General features: G+C 36.2%; 1 protein-coding gene across 2 annotated transcripts in view; it reads left to right on the top strand.

The window, feature by feature from the left end:
• DPMS1 (Nucleotide-diphospho-sugar transferases superfamily protein) overlaps window positions 1-16203 on the top strand; it is a 52209-nt gene extending 36006 nt beyond the window's left edge. For both annotated transcript variants that reach the window (XM_089791757.1, XM_089791758.1), the window contains exons 3-9: window positions 14166-14265; window positions 14403-14436; window positions 14627-14703; window positions 14800-14825; window positions 15056-15220; window positions 15437-15551; window positions 15775-16203. In XM_089791757.1, the coding sequence (XP_089647883.1) occupies window positions 14166-14265; window positions 14403-14436; window positions 14627-14703; window positions 14800-14825; window positions 15056-15220; window positions 15437-15551; window positions 15775-15879 (622 nt within the window). In that variant the 3' untranslated portion in view covers window positions 15880-16203. The remainder of the gene's footprint in view (window positions 1-14165; window positions 14266-14402; window positions 14437-14626; window positions 14704-14799; window positions 14826-15055; window positions 15221-15436; window positions 15552-15774) is intronic.
• The last annotated feature ends 5427 nt before the right edge of the window (window positions 16204-21630 follow it).

Here is a 21630-nt window from a genome sequence, read left to right on the forward strand (position 1 = left end):
CAAATGCCATAAAGGGTAAAGGGAATTAAACAACCTTGCATCACTATATGACTGGTTGAACTACTATAGCAATTGTGTTTTGAGAGTGAGTTAGACATGATCTCATGAGTGATTTGGCAGATTGGAGTGTGGGCAAAGAGAGTCTAGTAATTGATTTGCAGAGATCAATCCATTTGTGAGGGGTTGCTTTGGAAAAGTGGCCTAATTTGGCATTTTAGGCCTAAGTGATCAGTCAATGTTCGATCACTGTTTGGAGGGAGCAAGTACCCATCTTGACATATGTTAACAAGTGTCCAAAAAGGGTATTCTAATTTGTATTTCGTTTAGCAGGTTGTTTGGGGAAATCCTGAGTTGTGGGTCAAAAACAGTGTAAGGAGGGATAGTAGGAAACTAGGCCTATTTGTGACAGTAAACACTTTGCTCTTGGACTAGACTCCTATGGTAGTTGGGATGAGTCACAAAGTTGTTCCTATGTCAAGATAGGCTAGATTGAGGAGTCTAACTCATTCTTTGGAAGGTTGGAGTCAAAATACCCTTGGTACCTAGGGTTTGACCTTTTAGTCATAGTGTTTTTTCTAAGGGTAGGTCACGTGGGAAGTTGTATAAACATGGAGAAGTTGCTTGATGGTATCAACGTGTATTAAGGGAGTTGTTAAGAGATTGTGAAAGACCCGAAGACATGTTAGCGGTGTGGTGTTTGATCAGAGGGTTGTAGTTGTAATTAGGATTGTTGGTGTGAGTGATGACCATTGCTTTCTTTGGGTACTCTGGATTAGTATCCAAAATGAGCATACAAGCATACTGAAGACTTGGTGCAAATTCATGATAGGGCAGTGGTCATCCTTTCCAATTTACAATGCAAGGTTGAGTCATGAGATGGCGAACATATTTATTGAGATATGGTGATCTTGTACTTGCAGAAGTTAATGAAGACTCCTAGACAAATGTTGACTGGTGCAGGAGTGGAAACAGAAGGAGAAGCATACAACTTTGCTTGGTGGTATAACACAATAATTATGACAAAGGAAATGTTTGAACATTTCAGTAAGGAATCCACTTGTTTGAAGAGGGTAGCCTGGAATACTCAGCAAGAAATATCCGACACAAATGCATGTAAGAACCCCAACAGGTTCTGACTCCAACAATCATCAAATTACTTCACTTTTGGATGTTTGGCATTTTGTCAAACACTTTGCGTGCATCCTCTATCTCGCTGTCCTTTAATTTTAGATTGTTTTCTTTTGCTTGAAATGATGCCAAATGTGATATAAATACTTCCAAATGATTACTAAGATGTCTAGGCCAAGGACTATAGTGCAATTGCAATTCTTTTGACCTTTCAAATGCATATAGATGTCACACACAAAGTAAATACGCATCTACAGCAGCTAGACATTAATGCAAACAGTTGGCATGAAAACTAAGTATCAAGTAGATGACCCTTGACATCCAGCTCCTTGTGGCTCCAATGATATTAGAATTTAATGCAATTAATTACAAATTGAAATGTCAAGCAAATCCAAGGATTTGCAATTATAAATTTGCAAACTATTACAACTTTTTGTCATGAAATTACAATCAACAAGAACCTGGTTTGATGAATGCCACCAACAGCAGTAGCAGGCTCTTCTCCTTATTCCCCGCTCAAACAGTAATCTCTCACCAACACATGCCAACAGATTGCATGTTCAGTCGCTGCTATACACATGAAACGACAGCTTCAATAAAAATGCCCAACAATTGCATTTAAATGAATGCCCAATTTGCATGCTGGACTCCCAAACAACAATGCTGGCCAGTCTGCAATAATAGAAGAAATAATGGTGCCTAAATTTGCTGCATATTGATTTAATTTACCTTTGTCACAGTGATTACAATATAGAAAGCTGGGATAATTTTCAGCTTGTAACCCTCAATGTTGATGCCAAAATCAGATTGAAATCTCAATTCAATTCACTAAATGACAGTAGTAAATTGAAGCACAAATCAAGAAGAATCAATCTTCAAGAAACCCTTGTTGATAACCTTCAACAACTTAACAAAATAATGAAATCAATAACCAAGGCCACGCTTTCTTTTTCTTCATGAAGTCTCTTTTAGAATGCAACTTGGCTTTTTGCTCAAACTTTTCATTAAAGAACCTTCATCAATACACTTTTCAATTAGAAGCTCTCATTTAATAATTTAAAAGTAATTTGGCCACTAAAATAATAATAACTTCCCAAATACTTATCCTTTAAATATGCCGTTTGAAACAAGAGTCACACTTGTTATTTTTCCATGTGACCAAATGCAATTTCCTAGCCAGACTTGCCATAAATAGCAAGTGTATGAAACTAAGCCCAAACATAGTCCAATTTGAGTAAAAAAAAGACCAAACTGGAACATACTGAATTGTGAATAAGACAAGACCCTCCCATAGCCAAGCCTTTGCCTTAGAAGGTCCTCTCTCTACAATAATTAGCTTACGAGGATCACAATACTAGGATCCCTCAAACACAAAAGCTAGCAAAAATGAGGACATTACAATGCGTCATTGTTATCATAGAGATTGGCTAAGAATGAAATAATGGTGGACAACTTAAAAGGTAGATTGAGGAGTTATTTGGAATGAATTACTTCACGAAGGACGAATTTGAGAACTCCATTTTCTCGTATGTGATGCAGACAACCTAGGAGTTGTTATCGGATTGGGAAATTAGTTTGAACAAGTTAGAGCGAGAGATGACAATCCTAGAATTCAAAGGAGAGTCAATGCCAAGTGTTAAAGTGGATGAGTTGGAGATCGTATTGGGTAGATTCCATGCATTCAAACGACAAGGTCAAATATGGACTATTCTAGGAAGAAGTGCATTTATGGCATAGTGAGCATACATGTCAGCCCATTCTCTTGTTGGATAGACGTGTAGTGGGCATTTATTATCCCACTAAGGAAGTGGGTCTCTTGATTGGTCTATGTGGGCCCCTTCATTAATGTAGATTTATTCTTCTTGTCCTAATGCTAATTAGGGTTGTGCTGGCAAAATTTGGGCCATCGGTTTCATTTCGATTCGGAACTACAAAATTCCGAGATTGTTGCTATGAGCTACCAAGACAATAAAGTTTTCATTGAAGTTTGGTGATCTCTTGAAGTGTTTTATTGCTTGCTTGTTCTCTTATTCCTTCATTTAGATTAGATTGGTTAGATAGAGTGTTTTGATTTTAATGGTAAATGTTATGATGTTTTGATGAATCCCATGGTTCATACTTTTGATGATTTGTTGATTGTAAGCTATTGTGTAAAGTTAGCTCGAACTCCCACTTTTATGGATGCTCAATTTCTATTATTCGATGTGCATTGTTCATTTTGATGGTGTTCGTTGTGCTATGAAAATCATTTGTCTAGCCCTTGAAGATTGCACCACTTGTTGCAGAGTTGTTTATCTCGGCCGAGCGAAGCTTGGTTATTTTGAATTTGTCCATCAAAGCAGTAATCATTGATGTCATTTCCCTTAGGAGTAAAATAGATTCTTGAAACCCCACTCTCTTTTTCTTATTGTATAGTCGAGAAAAACCTTAAGTAGTCTATTGCAATATCTTCAGATAGCTCCAACTACCAACATCTTGTATCATCTGAAATCAACTCGATCAATGCAAGCGTAAGGCCCCTTGTTATAAACAACATATCACATCTACCAGTGGGCTTATACACAGTTAAGAACTGACCCAAAAGGAACCTTGGAGTGACTTGTATGATATTCTATAGACTCAACATACATGGGTTTTTGATTAGGAGAGGATAAGATATCTGGATATTTTGTTTTACTATTGGTGGGTCATAAAATGCACATCGACAAGTCTTTCAATTACCACGTTTGACTCACACTTAATTATTTTGGGTTCTTTGGAAGTTCCCAAGGTGAAGTTGGAATTAGTAAAAAATTATATGTTTGCTTTAACGCCATTGTGGTACAAACCCTCTACAAGCTTTTCTGCTTGCAAGCCAAAATTAAAGATTGAAAAAAGAAAGAAAAACAATATCAAAAGAAAAGAAAGAAAAGAAGGAAAAAGTAAAGAAAAATAAGGCAATTTGGCTTTGGGTCTGCGAATATCTCTATTGGTGCTATGCAAAAAGAACACTAAGTAGAGCAATGTTCGTGGTGGACCATAGTGATGAACCTTGTTGTGCCTATGGGTGCCTAGCTGGCAGTGAGGCTCTATCTAGGTTGTCTTTTGAGTATGGATATCAAAATAGCTAGGTTTAATGGATCTAGGAAGCTTTCTAGGTTCTTGTTGAGCAGGGAACAAATACACTTGTACATAGGAGTGATTGGGGATTAATGTTCTTAGCTCAATTCATGATTCTTCCTGTTTTGAGTGCAATTCCTAATCATTCAATAGGTGAAAAGGGAATTAACTTAAGATTCTTGAGTCTAAGTAGGTTTTATTCTTGAAATGTTAAGGAACATTTTGCCAGGTGTTGTTAGATTTTCACACCATCACCTCATTTCAAATGCGAATCCCCTCTTTTTTTTTTTGCTCGAGTTTTCTTAGGTGCATAGTTTAGTAGCACTTTTGTTAGTAGGAGGAGTTTAGTAGAGTCAAAAAAAGGGAGAAAGTTTGAAGCTAGTCAAGTCCTTGGACTAGAGAGTGGAGTCTTCTTCAAGCATAGGGTTAGTTGATTTTGAGCAAGGCGAGAATGAGAAAATGATGTGCACAGAGATATTAACATTCAAGTCTATGATTAGATCATATGTAAATGAGGACAAGGAAACTCCTTGCAAATCCATTCTGGCGAGCTTCAGTGGGCGTGGAAGAAGGGTAGAAATGACCAAGTATGGAGTAGCAAAGCACATAAGGCAAAAATCCTAAGGGCAAGGTGAAATCCGCCTACCTGCTAGGATTCGAAGTCCTAGCACATCCTTGATTTCTGCTTTCTACCAAAGCTCCTAATCTTGGCGCACCTTCAAGGTTTGCCTAGGTGTACAAATCCTTAAGTGATAGAGATGCTATTTGACATGGTATAAGGGTTAAATCTCAATGATAAAATTGGAAATTAGATTGAGAAAATGAAAAAAAAAAAACAAGAAAGCAGACATAAACATGCCCAAATCAGATTAAATTGAATGTAAACTACCTTGAAACCAAAGTGAAGAGTTAGTCACAATTGAAAGGGTGTGAAATGGCATAAGGCAAAGCAAGGTTAAAAGGGGAAATTTTTTAAGGTAGGGATGAAATCTGCTTTCTATCTAGGATTCTCAATCCTATGAAAGTCAAGGTTTCTGTCCTTAAACATGGGTAAGGCAAGACATTCCTTGAGATCATAAGGTTAAGCAAATTCAGTCCCCTCTTAACTAGGGATGTGACGAGCAAATTTGAGGTCCAAAGCAAGCACAGTTGAACCAAATTGAGTTGATGAAGGTGATCATGAAAATCCTAGGAGACCTAAGATTTTTGCTGCTAAACACAAGAAGCAATCGAGGATCAAAGAGAAGAATTTGCAAGACAATGTGGCTGATTGAATTATGGTACAGATCCTAGAGGGACAACAGAATCCACACCCTCTTAGGATTCCAAATCGTAATCAAGTCAAAAACCCTGCCTCCACCAATTTGATCACCAAGAGTAAGGAGGGCTTAAGGCACAATTTGGAATGAAAATCTGAGGTAGAGCAATGACAGTCACTTAATGGCAGTGATGAATGAAGAAGCGAAAATGCTAGGGGTGGAGTGGAATCCTCTGCCCTTCCAAGATTCAAATTCCTAAGCCACCTAAACTTTCTGTCTTGTCTTAATCAACAATATGAGGGCATGAAAGAGTGACAAAGTAGATTCAAATCAAAAGGAAACCATTGAAGAAAAAGGACTTAGAAACATGACAAGAAGCTGTCTTAGGGAGATGGTCGAATTCGCTGCTTCCCTATGATTCATAATCCTAAGACCCTTTTGAATTCTGCCTTGCATCAATAGTGGAAAATGTGAAGGAATGAAGAGGGTGGAATGTAGATTGCTAAGTGCGGGATCAACCAAAGCCAAATAAGGGAGTTAAGTTTTATGCTCGATCATAAGGCAATCAAACAATGAGGACATACAAAGTGAAAATCCTACGGGACAGCGGAGTCCATTGCTCTCTTAGGATTCCTAATACTAGGAAAGGTCGGATTTTCGCTTTGTATTCATGGCTTTAAAACACACTAGGCTCCCCAACTTGCCTAGAAGAAATGAAAGGAGAAGGATGTTTGACTGAAATCATGAGAGTTGGCGTATAAGAGGTGGAAATGAATATCCTATAGGGATGGCAGAATCCGCTGCCCTCTTAGGATTCCATATCCTATAGGGTAAGAATTCCGTCCTTAATAAAAATGGAAAACATGGAGGAGGAAGCGAAGTAAGGTAAGCAAGGGCGAGTTGAGTTTGATTTGGAAAGAGTGGATAAATCCTAGCTAAGGGGTGGAATCCGTCCCCTAGCTAGGATTCAAAATCCTCACAAGTCCTCAATTTCTGCACAGAACTGAAATCAATTGAAGCAAGAAGGTGGCGGGTGCAACATAAATGGTGATTCGATAGAAAAACTTACCTCTATCCCCTCAATCAGGTCGGCCAGGTATGGAAGCAAAAAGAGACTAGGTTTAAATGGTTTTAATTGGCTAAAAGAGGCCCAAGGAAGTTCCCCAAAAGGACACGGCTCTTGAAATTTCAAATTGCCTATTTAATGGAGGAGTTGATGATCCATTCTCATTAAGCAAAGACATATATACCTCTGCAGTAGGCAGCGATTCCTCAAATAGTAGTGACTTGACTTGCATTTAGTAGCGATTCCTTTCGCCATTGGCAGTGATATCAAAGAGAGATTTGAAGAATTATAGAGAGGTGCAGTGATATTAGAGTTTCAAGACTCAATTCTCCCCCAATATCAGAGATAATGCAATAAGAAATAAAATCTGGGCATATTTGACATTGCAAAACTTATTTAAAACCCATATTCTACAACAAATCATTCAAGTTGCAAGATTAGGATTGTTTTATCAATAAAATCAGAATTCTAGGCAATTATATGTCAATTTCCAACTCAGCAAAACATGTTCTTAGCTTCTCATGAAAAATGATTAAGATCTCATAGAAAGGAAATTAGGGATACACTTAGTAGAGTTCCAACTAACTTAGACACTCGAATGAATTTCTTTTGAGGAAGTGTTCCCAAGTAAAAGTCTACTTCCCAATCAAGTTTTTGAATTCAAAACTATTTGAGGATTTTGATGACAGGGGTAAGCATGTCAGGAGCCAAGGTTGCAAGTTCTAAGAAGGATAAGCAAAACCAAGTGAAGGATGATACAAGTACATGATGCCTGAGATAAGTTTCGCCATTAAGAACAAGAAGATTGGGCATACCAATCTAGGACGTGTCAGCATGTTTCAAGTGAGAAATGCAATGCTTAGAGGGATTATTTCCAAGATGGCAAGAAGAATGCTCAAGAATGGGATTGTGCAAACAGCTGCCTTTCCTCCTACCATGCAATTTGCCAAACTTGAAGAAGAATCATCCGAGCAGCATCAAACATCAAGTGAAAGGCAAAGAGGTAAAACCAAGAAAAGGAAGAATGTGGGAAAGGCCCTGCCAGATAAAAACTCAAAGAATAAGGGGATAAGGATTGAGGACCCATAGGCCAAGAAGCCAAAAGAAAATGGTCCTCCAATTAAACAAAGTGCCACTTCAAAACAAGGTAAGACTATTCCATCGAAGGGAAAGGAAGTGAATCAAAACTCCACCTTTGAATTAGAGGATAGTGTTAACCAAAGCTCTTTAGGAAACTCCTTTGAGTCCAACCGAGATAGCAAAAAACTTTCCTTCACACAATGAAAACAAAGAAGACATGATATACATCGAAGATTCTCCTGAAGATGGTAAGATCCCACTTCCAAATGAAGGCGCAAGTGAAGATGTAGCCATCATACCAATTGAAGATCAAAAAAGAGGAGGCTAACATTGGATTGGGAGAATGCACAACACTTGCTTGGTTGAGAGAAAGATTGTGTGGGAAAGAGATTGTATATCAAAAACCAATTGAGAACATTGTGCAAAATTTTGGAGAAGATAGAGGAAGCAAGCCTACAAGAAGGTTAGCCAAAGTCATTAGAGATGATTCAAAAACTTGCAAAGTCCAAATTGCCATTACAAAGGTAGACAAGACAAGAGACAACATCCTTCCCCAAGAATGAGATCATTGAACATGACATGGGTGCTACTACAAAGAAACAAGAATTTGAAGATGCCTATGATGCCATTCAATTCTTATAGGATAGAGCGAGAAAGGAAGTTGGGAAGAAAAATAAGTTCAAGGAGGAAAGTCGAAGATAGAGGGAATACTTCAAGTGCATCTTCAATCCTATCCAACAGAGAGATCACACATTTGCACCACCTCTCATTCTTGAGTGGGAATCAATAGATAATATAGAGAATTTGAGGATGTGATTCCAGGAGTCACAGGCTTGGATGGAAGTTGGGCAAGAGGTTATTGCCTTCTTTCTAGGATTCTTAAAACTATATATATATATATATACACTCAAATCACTTAGCGTAACATTTCAAGCCTTGGATGCACTTTGGGGAGAATTCCAACCCATCAAAGAGACAACCATAACTCAATTGCAAGCAACAACAAAGCATCCTGAGTGGCAATTAGAGAAGAGCAAGGTGATAAAAGTAGGTGGAATGAAAGATGTTACTAAATGACATTTTGCTTTGATCTTTAGGCAAGGTACTTTGAAAAAGATAAGAAATAATTGTTCCCATCTCAATTCCACCACCCAAATAATGGGCAATGGGGCTAAGTAGCAGCAGTAACATTTCAATTCTGTTAGAGAAGAGAAGAAAACATGAATTTGGAAATCTTGAAAGAAACGTTGAGGATTCTCAGCCTTGGGAACAATAACACCATTAACAGAGAGCCTTGGGAACAATAACACCATTAACAGAGAACAGTTGAGGAGATTTGCAGCCTTCATAGTCTCTGTAACTTCAATTGACGACAACACACCAGATTGGGAAAAGATTACTTCTACAAAAAAAATTGAGTAAGACATGGCAAAGTGGAAATTGTTGAAGGCACTTATGCCTCCAATAGATTAGCTCAACAACTCTTGTCCAAGCTCATTGGATTAGCAAAGAGAGAAGAACAAAGGAAGTCATCTTCTAAAAGAAAATTTGATGTAAGCCTAAGTGGCAATTAATTTTCTCATTGGTTGATAGTTTAGGAGCTTAATTCTAATTGGCCCATGTTTTGGTGCCTACTGATTAGTTGAGGAAACTTTGTAATTTTCTTGTTGGCCTATTTTAAGATGCTTTAATTTCTTGGATGATAGGCTGGCAACTCTAATTAGGGTTTGTAGGGATTAATCTACGCCACTGGTTCTATTCAATCTTGGCCTTCATTGTAACTGAGCTCTTTATAGAAGAGCTTCTCTCCTCATTTTTGAAAGGAGTAATGTTGGAGAATTGTTGCTGAAATAATGCCAAATTTTATCTATTATTAATTGTTGTTTCTTACATGGTGAACTATTGTGATCAAGTTGGAATTATTGCATGGTGATCTTAGTTCCCCACCTATTGATATGAAAATCATTTGAGTAGTCCTTAGAAGCTTGCATTAAGTGGGTGGAGTTGCTGACAGTAACACATCTAGTAGAGTCCTAGTATCTTCATACTTTCTTGCACCCATAGATAGAAGTAGTAGTATAAGTTGAAGTTCAAAGGTTGAAAACCAAAAATATATTTTCGTTGCACATTGTGAAACCAAATCTTTGAATGTTTACAAGTCTTACAAAACAAAGTCCTCTTAGCAATCCAGCAAATTACATCATTTCAACTGAGCAAGTACTCAGATTAGGAGGAACCTTGAAGTCACCTCATGATCTTTCATTACAATCTTAGCATAAGAAGTGTCTTTATTCAAGGGAGGATTGGATATTTGGTGTTTCACTTTGAAACATTAAGTGTTTGATTCTGCATGTTGTAGTTGAACAAAACTCGTACCAACAAGCCTCAATAACTTCTCCAACAAATTAGGAAGGAAAGAAGGAGTGTGAAAACAATGCAAAGCTCAAGAACTGTAATTTTTTGTGGATAGTCCTAATCGGAGTTTGTAAAAATTATGCATTGGAATGAGCTAAGGACGTAATAAGTTGAAGAATATGCATCTAGGAGAGAATAAAGGGGAGAAGGAAAGCTTCAAATCCATTGGAGATGATGTGAAATCTTTAAGATGAATGAAGAAGAGAACCTTGCCTCCTATTTGCTCTGTGTTGATGAGATTGTCAATTCAATAAGAGGTCTTGGTATAGAGATTGAAGAGTTTGTGATTGTGCAAAAGGTATTAAGGTTCTTTCCTTCAAGATTTGATTCTAATGTTTTGGTAGTTGAAGAAATGAGGGATCTAGACAAGTTGACAAAGGATGGGTTGCATGGGATTCTTATTACCTATGGAATGAGGATTGAAGACAAGCCATCACAAAGGGGCAACCTTCGAAGTGTTAAGGAATCAAAAGACAAAGTGCACAAACCAACTCAAGCAATGAAATATACGAAGAAGAACACTTCTCGAGAAAGATAAAGAAAGGATTTGGGAAGTGTCAAGCTTTATCACCATTCAAATAGTAAAATAATAGTAGAGTAGGCCATCGTGCTTCCAAGTGTTAGTGTAAGAGGGAAAGCAATAGGGACAGGGAGGACCAAAAGGCCACTATACAAAAAAGATCAATATGAAGGGGAGGAAGATTTCCTTACGTACAAAAGGAGTCTTTATTTGAACGAAAGATGACAACTCAAATGTGCAAAGCAATAAAGAAACTTAAAATAATGATAAAGAAGATATACTCTTCACGACATTGGAAGAAAAGGTTGACAAGAAGTAAATGAACTAAAACAAGTGGATGGTAAAACTGAAGGGGAAGTAAATCTTGAGGAAGAACTCCATTATGTCTTTAGATAGATCAAGAAGCTTTTAGAAAATAATTTTAAGATGCAAATTTCAAATTCAAGAGGATAATGAAAACAAAGAAAAAATAATATTCTTTAAGAGTCAGAAATATCATTGGTAGATCTAAAAGTTAAAATAGAAGAGACAAAAAGGTTGAAGAGGAGATGAGAAACCATCAAAAGACAAAAGATGAAAGTGCGAAAAGCTGGAAATCACGATTGTTTCCCTTAGAAATGAACTGGAGAAGACAATGGCTTCGTCAAAAATAAAAGAAGAAGAAAAACTTGAAGAATGAAAAGAATCGAGAAATTTTAGACATCATTGTTAAATGTCAAAAGCCTTCATTTGATGAGAGAGGTATTGGCTATGAAGATAGACAATGTTTTAAATGATCAAAGAAATCAAATGAAGAGAAGTATGCCAATGTCCTTAAAAGTAGTCAAAGATAAAATCAGCAAAAAGGAGAATCAAAAGCCAAGCATATGTTCGGAAGCTAAAAATGACATGGTCAGCAAGCTCTTTTCTTTAATACAAATTAATACACCCAAGTTCTATCATTCCTTCTTTGGTGGTTGTTTTTCATGCAATCAGTTTGATCACAAGACATTAGATTGTAAAACATGTGTGAAATATAATAATGGTTCAAACAAAAATAGTTCTTTGGGGTTTTCAAGAAGGAACTACATTTCCTTTACCCCTTTAATGAATTATAATAGTTGTAAATGCAACAATTACGGACACAAAACGATTTAGTAGTAGTAGTTTTGTGAAACCATCAAGATAAAGCATGAAAGAGAATGCCATGGGAAAACAAGAGTATGGTAAAGAAAGGAAGAGCAAGATGAGGATAAATCTATGATTGAGGAGCTATTCATTGTATTATCTTTCAACTCTTTGATGAAGAGAATTTAATAAAGATCATTAAATTCATTGCCATTGATTTTAGGATGAGGGGGTTTTATTGGAAAAGGGAAAATGATCCCACTAATTTCAAGAGGAAGTATTGCAAAAAAGGGAGTCTTCTTTGTAAAAATATTGGACATCCCTTTGCTACTGATGTTTAGGGGGAGCAATAGAGATAGGTGGAGCATTATGTTCTGCTACATTTATAGATGGTTTGATTGTAAGGTTGACATCAATGAAAAACAGGAGATTGTTGGACATATTCTATATTGTCGTTGTCAAAGGCAAGAAGATCAATTGTCACTAATGTTAAGAGGCATATGGATGTTATTCTCATTGATGTCAAATGAGAAATGGGTTGCTACCCCAACCTCCAACAACTTACTATTCCATTCATTCTCATGAGAGATGGGTTCATGTAAGCCCCTACTCATGAAACACGGGTCAATGAGTTTGTCTCAAAAACTACACAGTTGAATCTTGATAAAAATATCACACTTTATTTTCTTTCAAGAAGAAATTTATCCACAATTAGGGCCAACCTAACTTTCCCTATATTGGCACCCCAAATTTATCTTGTGAGGCCAACCTTGCATTGTGCGTCACCTTAAATTGGTGGAGTAAAGAATTAAATAAATTTGTTTAATTTAACATGGGCTGACCCATGATCTATTATGTTGATTGGCCCAAAATTGTGGCCATTAATTAAAAAGAAAATTAAATATATTTGGAATGCACAATCCTAGATTTCTAGGACATGGGTACTTGGGGGAAATGTCTCCTCAGAAAATCACCATTGAGATGTTGGGGAGGGCGAGAGGTCTTGGGGACTTCTGTGAGTCCTCTGGCTGTCCTGAAGACTCCTAGGAGTCCACCATTGTCCCCATTTAGAAATACCAACCCTAAACAAAAATGGTGAAACTTTTGTGAAAATGACATTGATGAAGGGTTTGTGAGGTTTTGCAATCGTTTCTTTTTGTCTCTTAAAAATAGTGAAAATATTGTGTGCCATGAAGATTTATGTGGTTTTGAAGTTTTAATTATGTAGTGTGCCTAAAGCATTTCCCTTAAACCACCATTGTTGGTTTTACTCCTTGACCCCCACAGCACTGATCTGATTTACCAAGTACCCTACAATTCTGAATTGGTAATGTAAACTTGCAAGCTTGTGCACAACTATTTGTCTACAATATCACCAATATCATCATGAATCTTCCCTTATTTCTTGATGTTTAGTTATCTAGAAGATGACGTTTTTGTTCGGGGAGATGACTTAGTGTACAATGTTTGTTTTATGTTTTGACAATATTGGTTATTTATTCAACTATGTATTTGTTTGTTTTTTGTCGTCTTTGATTAGTTATAAACGCCGTTTTGTTAATAGTTGTGTACCTTTGGCAACCATCAGATCCTTTAAATAGATTGTGTATTGACAAGGAAAGTAAAATGATCTAGTTTGATCAACTTTGATCCCTGGCTGACCATCTCTATTCTTCCACCATAATTATTTTATGTGCAAATAAGTATATATTTCACTCCTGTATCTGGTATGCATTATCATCTCTATTGTTAATTAATTAATTTATTTTATCAAATACATGAGTAAATAGTTTTGATACTGAAATGTAAATTAGTACAATTCTATACTGAATGCAAATTATTTCATTTTCCAGACATTTGATAAGAAAATTATAATCTCTATAGGATTCCAGAATGTACATATGTATCTGATTATCATTTGAGGAAACACTATATGGAATTTTGGTAGCATCTGAAGTAGACCAGTAGAACTAGAGTCTAATATGCCAGTTTTCTAATTCTAATAAGATTCTACAATAAAAATATGTAGAATATCATTTTTTATTAGAGAAATATGATAAGCCTCTTTGCACATGTAGGGCGGCTACCAGAAGAATAAGTGCCAGCTCCATTTTCTAGCCCAGTTCATTCTTGAAGCTTTTTCTTGTTTTGGAAAAAAAATTATGCAGAATTACATACTTTGCAAGTTACCGATTTATTTATTTGTTACCTTCCACAAAATGTCTGTATGTATTTCCCAGAAAGTCTGCTTCATAATTTTAACATTTCTCAAAAGAAATAAATTGTACGGATTGTTTGTAATATTTGGAGGATCTCAGATGTTATTAAATGCTGAACAGAAGAAGAAAAGGAAAACCCAAAATTGCAACTGATGTTTAATATGTAGTGTGATCAGTGGACCTGCGAGGTTGCTGTATTACTTTGAATATATTTCACTTTTTCCCATCTTCAAAGTGGGAGTGTAATATCTATATACTTTTCATCGCTGCAGTGGCATCAATTTTGAGATCATTGTCGTTGATGATGCGAGTCCAGATGGTACTCAAGAAGTTGTGCAGCAGTTGCAAAAAGTTTATGGGGAAGACCGCATAGTGTGATTCCTAACCTTGATTATTATAGTTGCCATCAGTTCAAAAGCAGTTTGATTTATATTCTGGCTTCTCAAGTCTTTAAAGATTACAATTAATGCCTTTCTTTTCTTTTTCCCTATGGCTCGGTTTTGTTACAGCTTCTGAGACCACGGAAGGGCAAACTTGGTTTAGGTTTGTATTCACTGGAATTTTCATTTGAGGGATTATTTTATTTATTAATATTCTGATGTTCTTTATAGTATATGGAATCTGGATATTCTGATTTCTTAACAAATAATATTTGGAATTGCTCAAAATACATTCTCCACTATTGGTATTTTTCTTACACTTGCGTGATGGTTAAATTTGGGAATGCTTACAGGAACTGCATATGTGCATGGCCTAAAGCATGCATCAGGAGATTTTGTAGTCATTATGGATGCAGATCTTTCTCACCATGTAGGCATTCAAAATGTCAACATGTTTAGGTAACCTTTGTGATATCTTTTTTGTAGTGGGATATTAACTGACGGGCAATTTATTTTTTTGCTGCAGCCAAAATATTTGCCAAGTTTCATAAAGTAAGTTTTCCTCTGTTTAGTATTTCTAACTTTTTATTAATTTACTATCATTTCATTGCACATGATTGGTATGTAGTGGATGATAAGCTAATAAACCACACAGGCATTCTGTCTCTATAGCAGCTGTGCAAATTGCAGTTCATTAGTATCTTTTTAGTATTTGGCCAATTTTCTCTTATGCTTTCTGAGGTCAATAGTGCAACCAATTCTTAGAAAATATTTTGTTTCAGAAAGCAGATGGAGACTGGTGCTGATATTGTTACTGGGACACGCTATGTAAAAGGGGGTGGTGTACATGGTTGGAATCTAATGCGTAAACTAACAAGCCGGGGAGCAAATGTGCTTGCACATACACTCTTATGGCCAGGCGTTTCTGATTTAACTGGTTCATTTCGGTATGAAATGTTTTCAATAATTTTATCTTAAACATCTATGTGATGCATCGAAACTAATGTGTACCTGACTTTTATCATTTCTATTTTCGCTGCTGTTTTCAGTCTTTACAGGAAACCTGTACTTGATGAGCTTATTAAGACCTGTGTCAGTATGTGATGCATCAAAACTAATGGGTACCTGACTTTTATCATTTCTATTTTCGCTGCTGTTTTCAGTCTTTACAGGAAACCTGTACTTGATGAACTTATTAAGACCTGTGTCAGTAAAGGCTACGTTTTTCAGATGGAGATGATTGTTAGGGCTTCTAGAAAACATTACAACATTGAAGAGGTATTCTGTCCTTGCATGGATGGTTATAGCAGTTCAAATTACCAGAGTTACATTTGCCATATGGTTTAGTCATTAGAACCTTGTGTAACATTGTTGTATGATGTTCTTAGGTTTGGCTTCTTACACAACATTTTGCCTGTTGTGTTATTGGGTAATAATTTCCTCAGATACTCTGGTTCTTAAAACTCTCTGACTTAACATTACCTGGATTGTTTGCATGCAGGTGCCCATTACTTTTGTTGATCGAGTCTTTGGAAGCTCCAAACTGGGGGGCTCTGAAATAGTTCAATATCTGAAAGGGCTTGTTTATCTGTTTCTAACCACTTAATGGAATTTTGTTGATGCTAAATTTCATCTTTAATAATGTAGCCAAAGATATAATTTTAATTCTTTATCTGGTAATTCAGATGGCAAATGAGTACTAGCAAATATACAGTGAGATGTCCTTGGGACTGAGTCAGGAAAATGGGGTAAAAACCATTGATGATCTGGCGTTCTCAATAATTTCTAAAAGCCTTATAAGGAAAGAAAGAGAGAAAACAGCAGGAAATAGAGTACACTACACAGGCTGAAGCAGCGGGGAATTCACAGATATTAATTTTTGTCAACCTCCAAGATTTGAAAGGCATTACAGATGATTTTTGAATTTTCATTCTCGTAGGGTGCATGTGTGATTGATTTTGTGAAATATGGCCCAATTTGCAGAATTGAGACAATTAATGTACTTAAAAGGGTAATTTGATAGTAACTAATTCAAAGACTTGCAACTGTGTTTAACTGATGGTTAGAAAATGATATGGATGTTAGAACCCCTCCTGCTAATATTAGGAGCCAAAAGATTTTAGAATTGCCTTAGTCAAATATGGATTGTAGACTTATGTGATATGGAGAGTTAGTCAAGGCGTAAGTGTGAGCAGTTAAAAGTGTTCTATAGGAATTCCGGACTCTTTAAAGAGTATAGGAATTCACAAGTTTCAGGTTCTCTAATTGGATTGAAAAGGACGGTGAATTTAGTTCATGCAAATTGTGGGGTGTATCTGACTTGATCTTTGTGAGAAAATTCAATAGCTTTTGTCGCACTGGAAGCCATACCTCATAGACCATCATAGGACTTAGAAATGTTTGACACGATTAGAAATATTTGATTTTACAATATAAAAGTTGGAGAATCCACAACATTATTTGAGGTTAGAAAACGCGTGGAGGTTATCCGTCAATTAATACTCCTTTGATTTTGGAAGGAAATTATTCGAGAAGCAATTCAAATGAGTCATTGGTATACCAATATTATTTATCTTGGTGGATCTTTATGTAAACACTCAGCGATTAGATTACAATTACGTACTAATATTCAAATAAATAAACAAGGTTCTAGTAAAATGAATTTCCGTGCTATCAATTAGGATTGGAGACAATCTGACAGGACATCATGTATCTGCAATAATCCCCATTCCAAATATTCAAACCAAGGATATTCACGAAAGCCCCAATAGTATTTCGAAGTCACGTGGTTAAAACACGAGCCAAGTCCAAGACAAATTGGTCCAACTCGGATCCACGCATTTCTCCCAACATAGCATCTAACTTTCCATGAGGAGTATGGATTTATCAAAGTGCAGGGATCAATTTGTTAACCTAAATTTTCCATATTGGAACGAAAAAAATGCTTTAAAACTCGCTTGTGCATGATTATGAATAGCTGGTCATAAACATATGTGCCCGACGGAGTCTATCATGTAACCTTCAACTTTGATGGTCTCTTATATATGTCATGATGTCATTTAAGAAATTTCCTGTATTCCTCTCAAGGATGGCCCAAGCATTGTATTCTCTACAATTCGTGAACATTACATTATAATTCATAAATATCTCCATTGTTCATAGAATATGTAAGATTTATATTACTTAACAGGAGCTATGTTACAGCTAGAGTTCTGCCTTACGTAAAAATAATCCATATCTACAAATGTTGAAATTATATTCAGTAAGGTGGAGCAAGGGAAAGGATTATATAGGAAGTATTTACATAAAGCTATCACCATAATTTAAGTAGGTTCGCTCTTTGTCAAATTAAGATGATCAAAACTCAAATTTCAAATAGAAACAAAATTGTGAGAATTATTATGGTTGATAATGCTAAATGAGATGTTGGGAGCTCTAGACAAATAAGAAACCAAATAAAACTATTGAAGTATAAATAGAACTATAAGTGAACTATGAAGAGGCTTTAAATATTATCACATCTATAATGAAAAATATTATTCAAGGTGGACCATGTTTTTTAACATTTAAGATTTTGGTTGCATTATTTTTAACATCAAAGTTGGCGAGAGCGCCCGTGGGTCAAGATGGAGAAAATGAAGGATGATTAGTCACTCATATAGAACATTTCAATGTTTACGCTAAAGAATTGAGGCCTTTTCAGATGTGTTGAGGTATTCAATGATTTTGATCTTGAACCAATTGCGTGTAGATTGTTAACACAAACATTTATGTAGTACAAATGATTGCAATATGTTTGATAATAGTTGTTTTGCAAGGAATTAATATATTTATAATAGATACTAGAGTCCCACTAACCCCTAAAAAATACTAGGTATTTAGGAAAGATGCTTAAGATATTATATTAATGAGTAGAAGAATAATAGGAATTGCCTGGTTTAGAACAAACATACTCGGAAGGAACGTTTGTAAATTGAGCCATTGATTTTCTCTCATAGTTTTCTCTATAAAACCCATATTTATATATAAGAAGTGTCGCTAAAATGTGTGGAAGATCTAGTTCATTAAGCAGGCCTCACAAGAAGAAATGGTTTTGTTTAAAAGCAATCCAAAGTTTTCCAAATTGGTCACCATTTCTAGTGTAGTATCAGTGAACACAAATTCAATCTCCCCAACCAAGCTGAGAACAACAGTGTTAGAGAATCACTAAAAACTCATAGCTAGCACTTGTACTAGAAGGATGTTTAAGGGTCATGCCAATAGAAAATCATATATAAGTTAGCATGTAATAGGGTACAATTTGATATGTATATAAAAATGCATTTATTTAATTTATAAATGAATTGAATGAATATATCATTATTCAACTCATGGAAATAGCCTTGGTGGCATATTTTGCTTAATGTTTACAATTTATTTAGTTTCCAATGCTCAACATAGAATTGGAGGGCACACAAAGAGGATAAGAGAAATAATGAAAACAAAATGATTTAGTCTATCTTACAGACCTTTGGCATAAACTGTACAAGTCCTTCAAAGTTATTGTCATACACACGATCTTGTATGGATTGTAGCTATTGTTGTGGTCGAGTTGTTCCTTTTTGATATTATGAAACCTATAACAATTATTTAATGATATGAAAAGAAATAGAAAAAAAACGAAGAAATTATAGGATTTGTTGAGCTTCAAGTTTATACAATTTAAATGTATCTAAAGAGTGGAGTGAACCAAAATCATTCTCTTTGTAGTTGTTGGTTCAATTTAATCACATAGAATAGAAGCTATGTTTTATAATATTGCATTTTGTTTCATCCCTTCAATTTTCACATATATATGATATGATCACTTATAGCTATAAATTTGATGCAATTTTTAATAGAGTTAAAATTTGATGTGAACTAATTATCTTATTACTATTTTTGGCCCAAGCATGATGGTGAAAATGAAATATGTTTTAATTTGTTTCACATACATATATAAACATAATTTGTTTTGGTTTTTTAACTAGTTTTAGGTCTTAGTAAAACTTGGTTGTGCTTCATGGTATATCTTTTTCTTTTATGTAAAGGGTTTTGGGGCCCCTTCAAAACCTGTTTTTACCTTAATCTAAAACATAATCTTTCTAATTTATTTTAAAATAAAAATAAATTTTATTATTATAAGAATTTGTTATTACATCACACTCTAAACACTATCAACTTTGAAGTAAAATTGTTGTAAAAACAAATTACAAATAACTCACATTAATAAGTAATATAATATTAATTTTAGTAATTAGTAATATTAAACTATATATTTTAATGCTCTAAAAATAAGTAGAAGATTGCATATTTAAAAGTAGTATAAGATAAGATAAGATAAATTTATTAATGTCGAACAAGAGACCACAAGGGTTTATGGGACTGAAAAGCATACAAGATACAAGACCATTAGCAACAAAAGCACCAAACGGTGCCAAGAAAAGAAAGTAAACAAGAAAAATAAGAGATACAAGAGGAAGTAAGGAGCACAAGACGAGGCGAGGACTAAGGGTTTGTCCTCGATATAAAGAAGCGAAGCACCGAAGGGTGCGAACTAGGGCGAGTAGGTGCCCTAAACTGTTGCCGAGAAAAGTTGGGAGGGTGTCATTGATGAGTATAACAACTACGATGTCTCACAGATCTAGAGTGGTTGACAATGGTAGCACTTGAAGGCTGCTTTGTCCCCTGTGCAGGAGACAAGGGAGAGAAGAAAGTGGTGATAAGTTGAATCGGGGTCACTCTCTAGGGAATAAAAGTTGTAAGGTGTGGTCGTAGAGCTGCATAGTCTCTTTGAGGTACAATGCAAGGCATCTCTGGCCCGTGTAGCTGAAAAAAGCAGTGAGGGAGTAACACTCCCGAAATAAGCAATAGAATCTTCCATGAATTTCATAGTAGGCGGGATAGTGAAAAATGAATGGATCTTTGTCTCAACTATGCCCAAAGTACACAAGTGACAAGTCTGGTCCTCTTTGTCCATGTGGTGATCAGTTTGAATCCGAAGCCGGTGGGAGCCAACCCTAAAGGAGCCTAGAGAGATATGTAAGACATGATACCAATGCTGAGATAAGTAGCTAGGAGGCACAATAATACCATCTCTGATAACTAGAAGGTACTTGACGTAAAAGGCCATCTTCAGGCATAAGCCACCTGTAGAGTTGCACCAAGTCGTGGTGATATACTATCTATAAATATCGAGTTTGACATTTTGGTTCAACTCCTGCTGTGAGGGGAGGAGGTAGGTGGGAGTATTGAGAAAGAACTGAAAGGGAGGGAGGTGGTCAATATCAATCCCAATCAAGCTCAACAAAGACGAAGCCTATGCAAACTAGCAATGGGCCTAAGGGGGTCGGATCAGTATCCACCACAATGACATAGGATCAATAAGCCAAGTAAGAGTATCTAAACCGGTTACCAGCAGAGTCAACAAAACCATGAAGATGATGAAGAAACCAAATTAGGACGAAAATGACAACCAACCTAAAGGGATGGGCCCCGAACTCAACCATAACAACATTGTGGGGGGTGAGCCAATGACATCTGATAATTCACTGAAGAAATAGAGTCTGGACACGCTCGATGGAGCCTAGTCAAAATAAAGGAGAGAGGGCCCCCAAACCATTGAGTCATAAAGAACCATCGGTTTGAACAAGGAGTCCAGGAGGGACAACTTAGACGAAGTGTCTCGGAAGTGATGTCTAAAGCATTGTCTCTTGAGCATGGAACGAGAGCCCATATCCTTACTAACCTTAGGCTGGATGGCGGGTCTCAAATTGAAGTGAGGTCCAAAGAACTTGACCCCAAGGTACACATATGATGTGGCGATTTCGATCTCATGATTCTAAAAGTAGAAGTGCAAATGAGAGGTCTTTAGGCAGTTGAAGACCATAATCCAAGTCTTTTTCAAGTTCATCGAGAGTTGATGAAGGTCACAAAAGGAGGCTAAACCATCTAGAAGTCTTTGAAGACTCATTGGAGAGGAGGCCAAAAGGATCACACCATCATCGAACAAGAGAATGGAGATCAAGACCTAATGCAGGTAGCAATCATCCACAAGGAGTGAGAAGTCTCTGAGGAAGGTATCTAGCTCATCAATATAAATACTAAACAAGGTGGGGGAAAGAGGGCAGCCCTGTTTCACCCCAATGGTGCTCTGAATAGGGGCTAAGAAACCCTCCAGCATCTTAAATCTACCAGTAACACTTGTATAATCTCATAATGGCAGCCAACAAAATCTTGGAAATACCGGCATCTCTTAGTCTTTGGAAAAGGGCAACCCATGGGAGGTATCAAAGGCCTTATGAAAGTCCACAAAACAACAATAGACTTTCTCCAAGTG

Source organism: Cupressus sempervirens, chromosome 7, assembly GCF_028749045.1.
Source record: "Cupressus sempervirens isolate cs-2001-9-10 chromosome 7, ASM2874904v1, whole genome shotgun sequence".
Classification (NCBI taxonomy): Eukaryota; Viridiplantae; Streptophyta; class Pinopsida; order Cupressales; family Cupressaceae; genus Cupressus; species Cupressus sempervirens.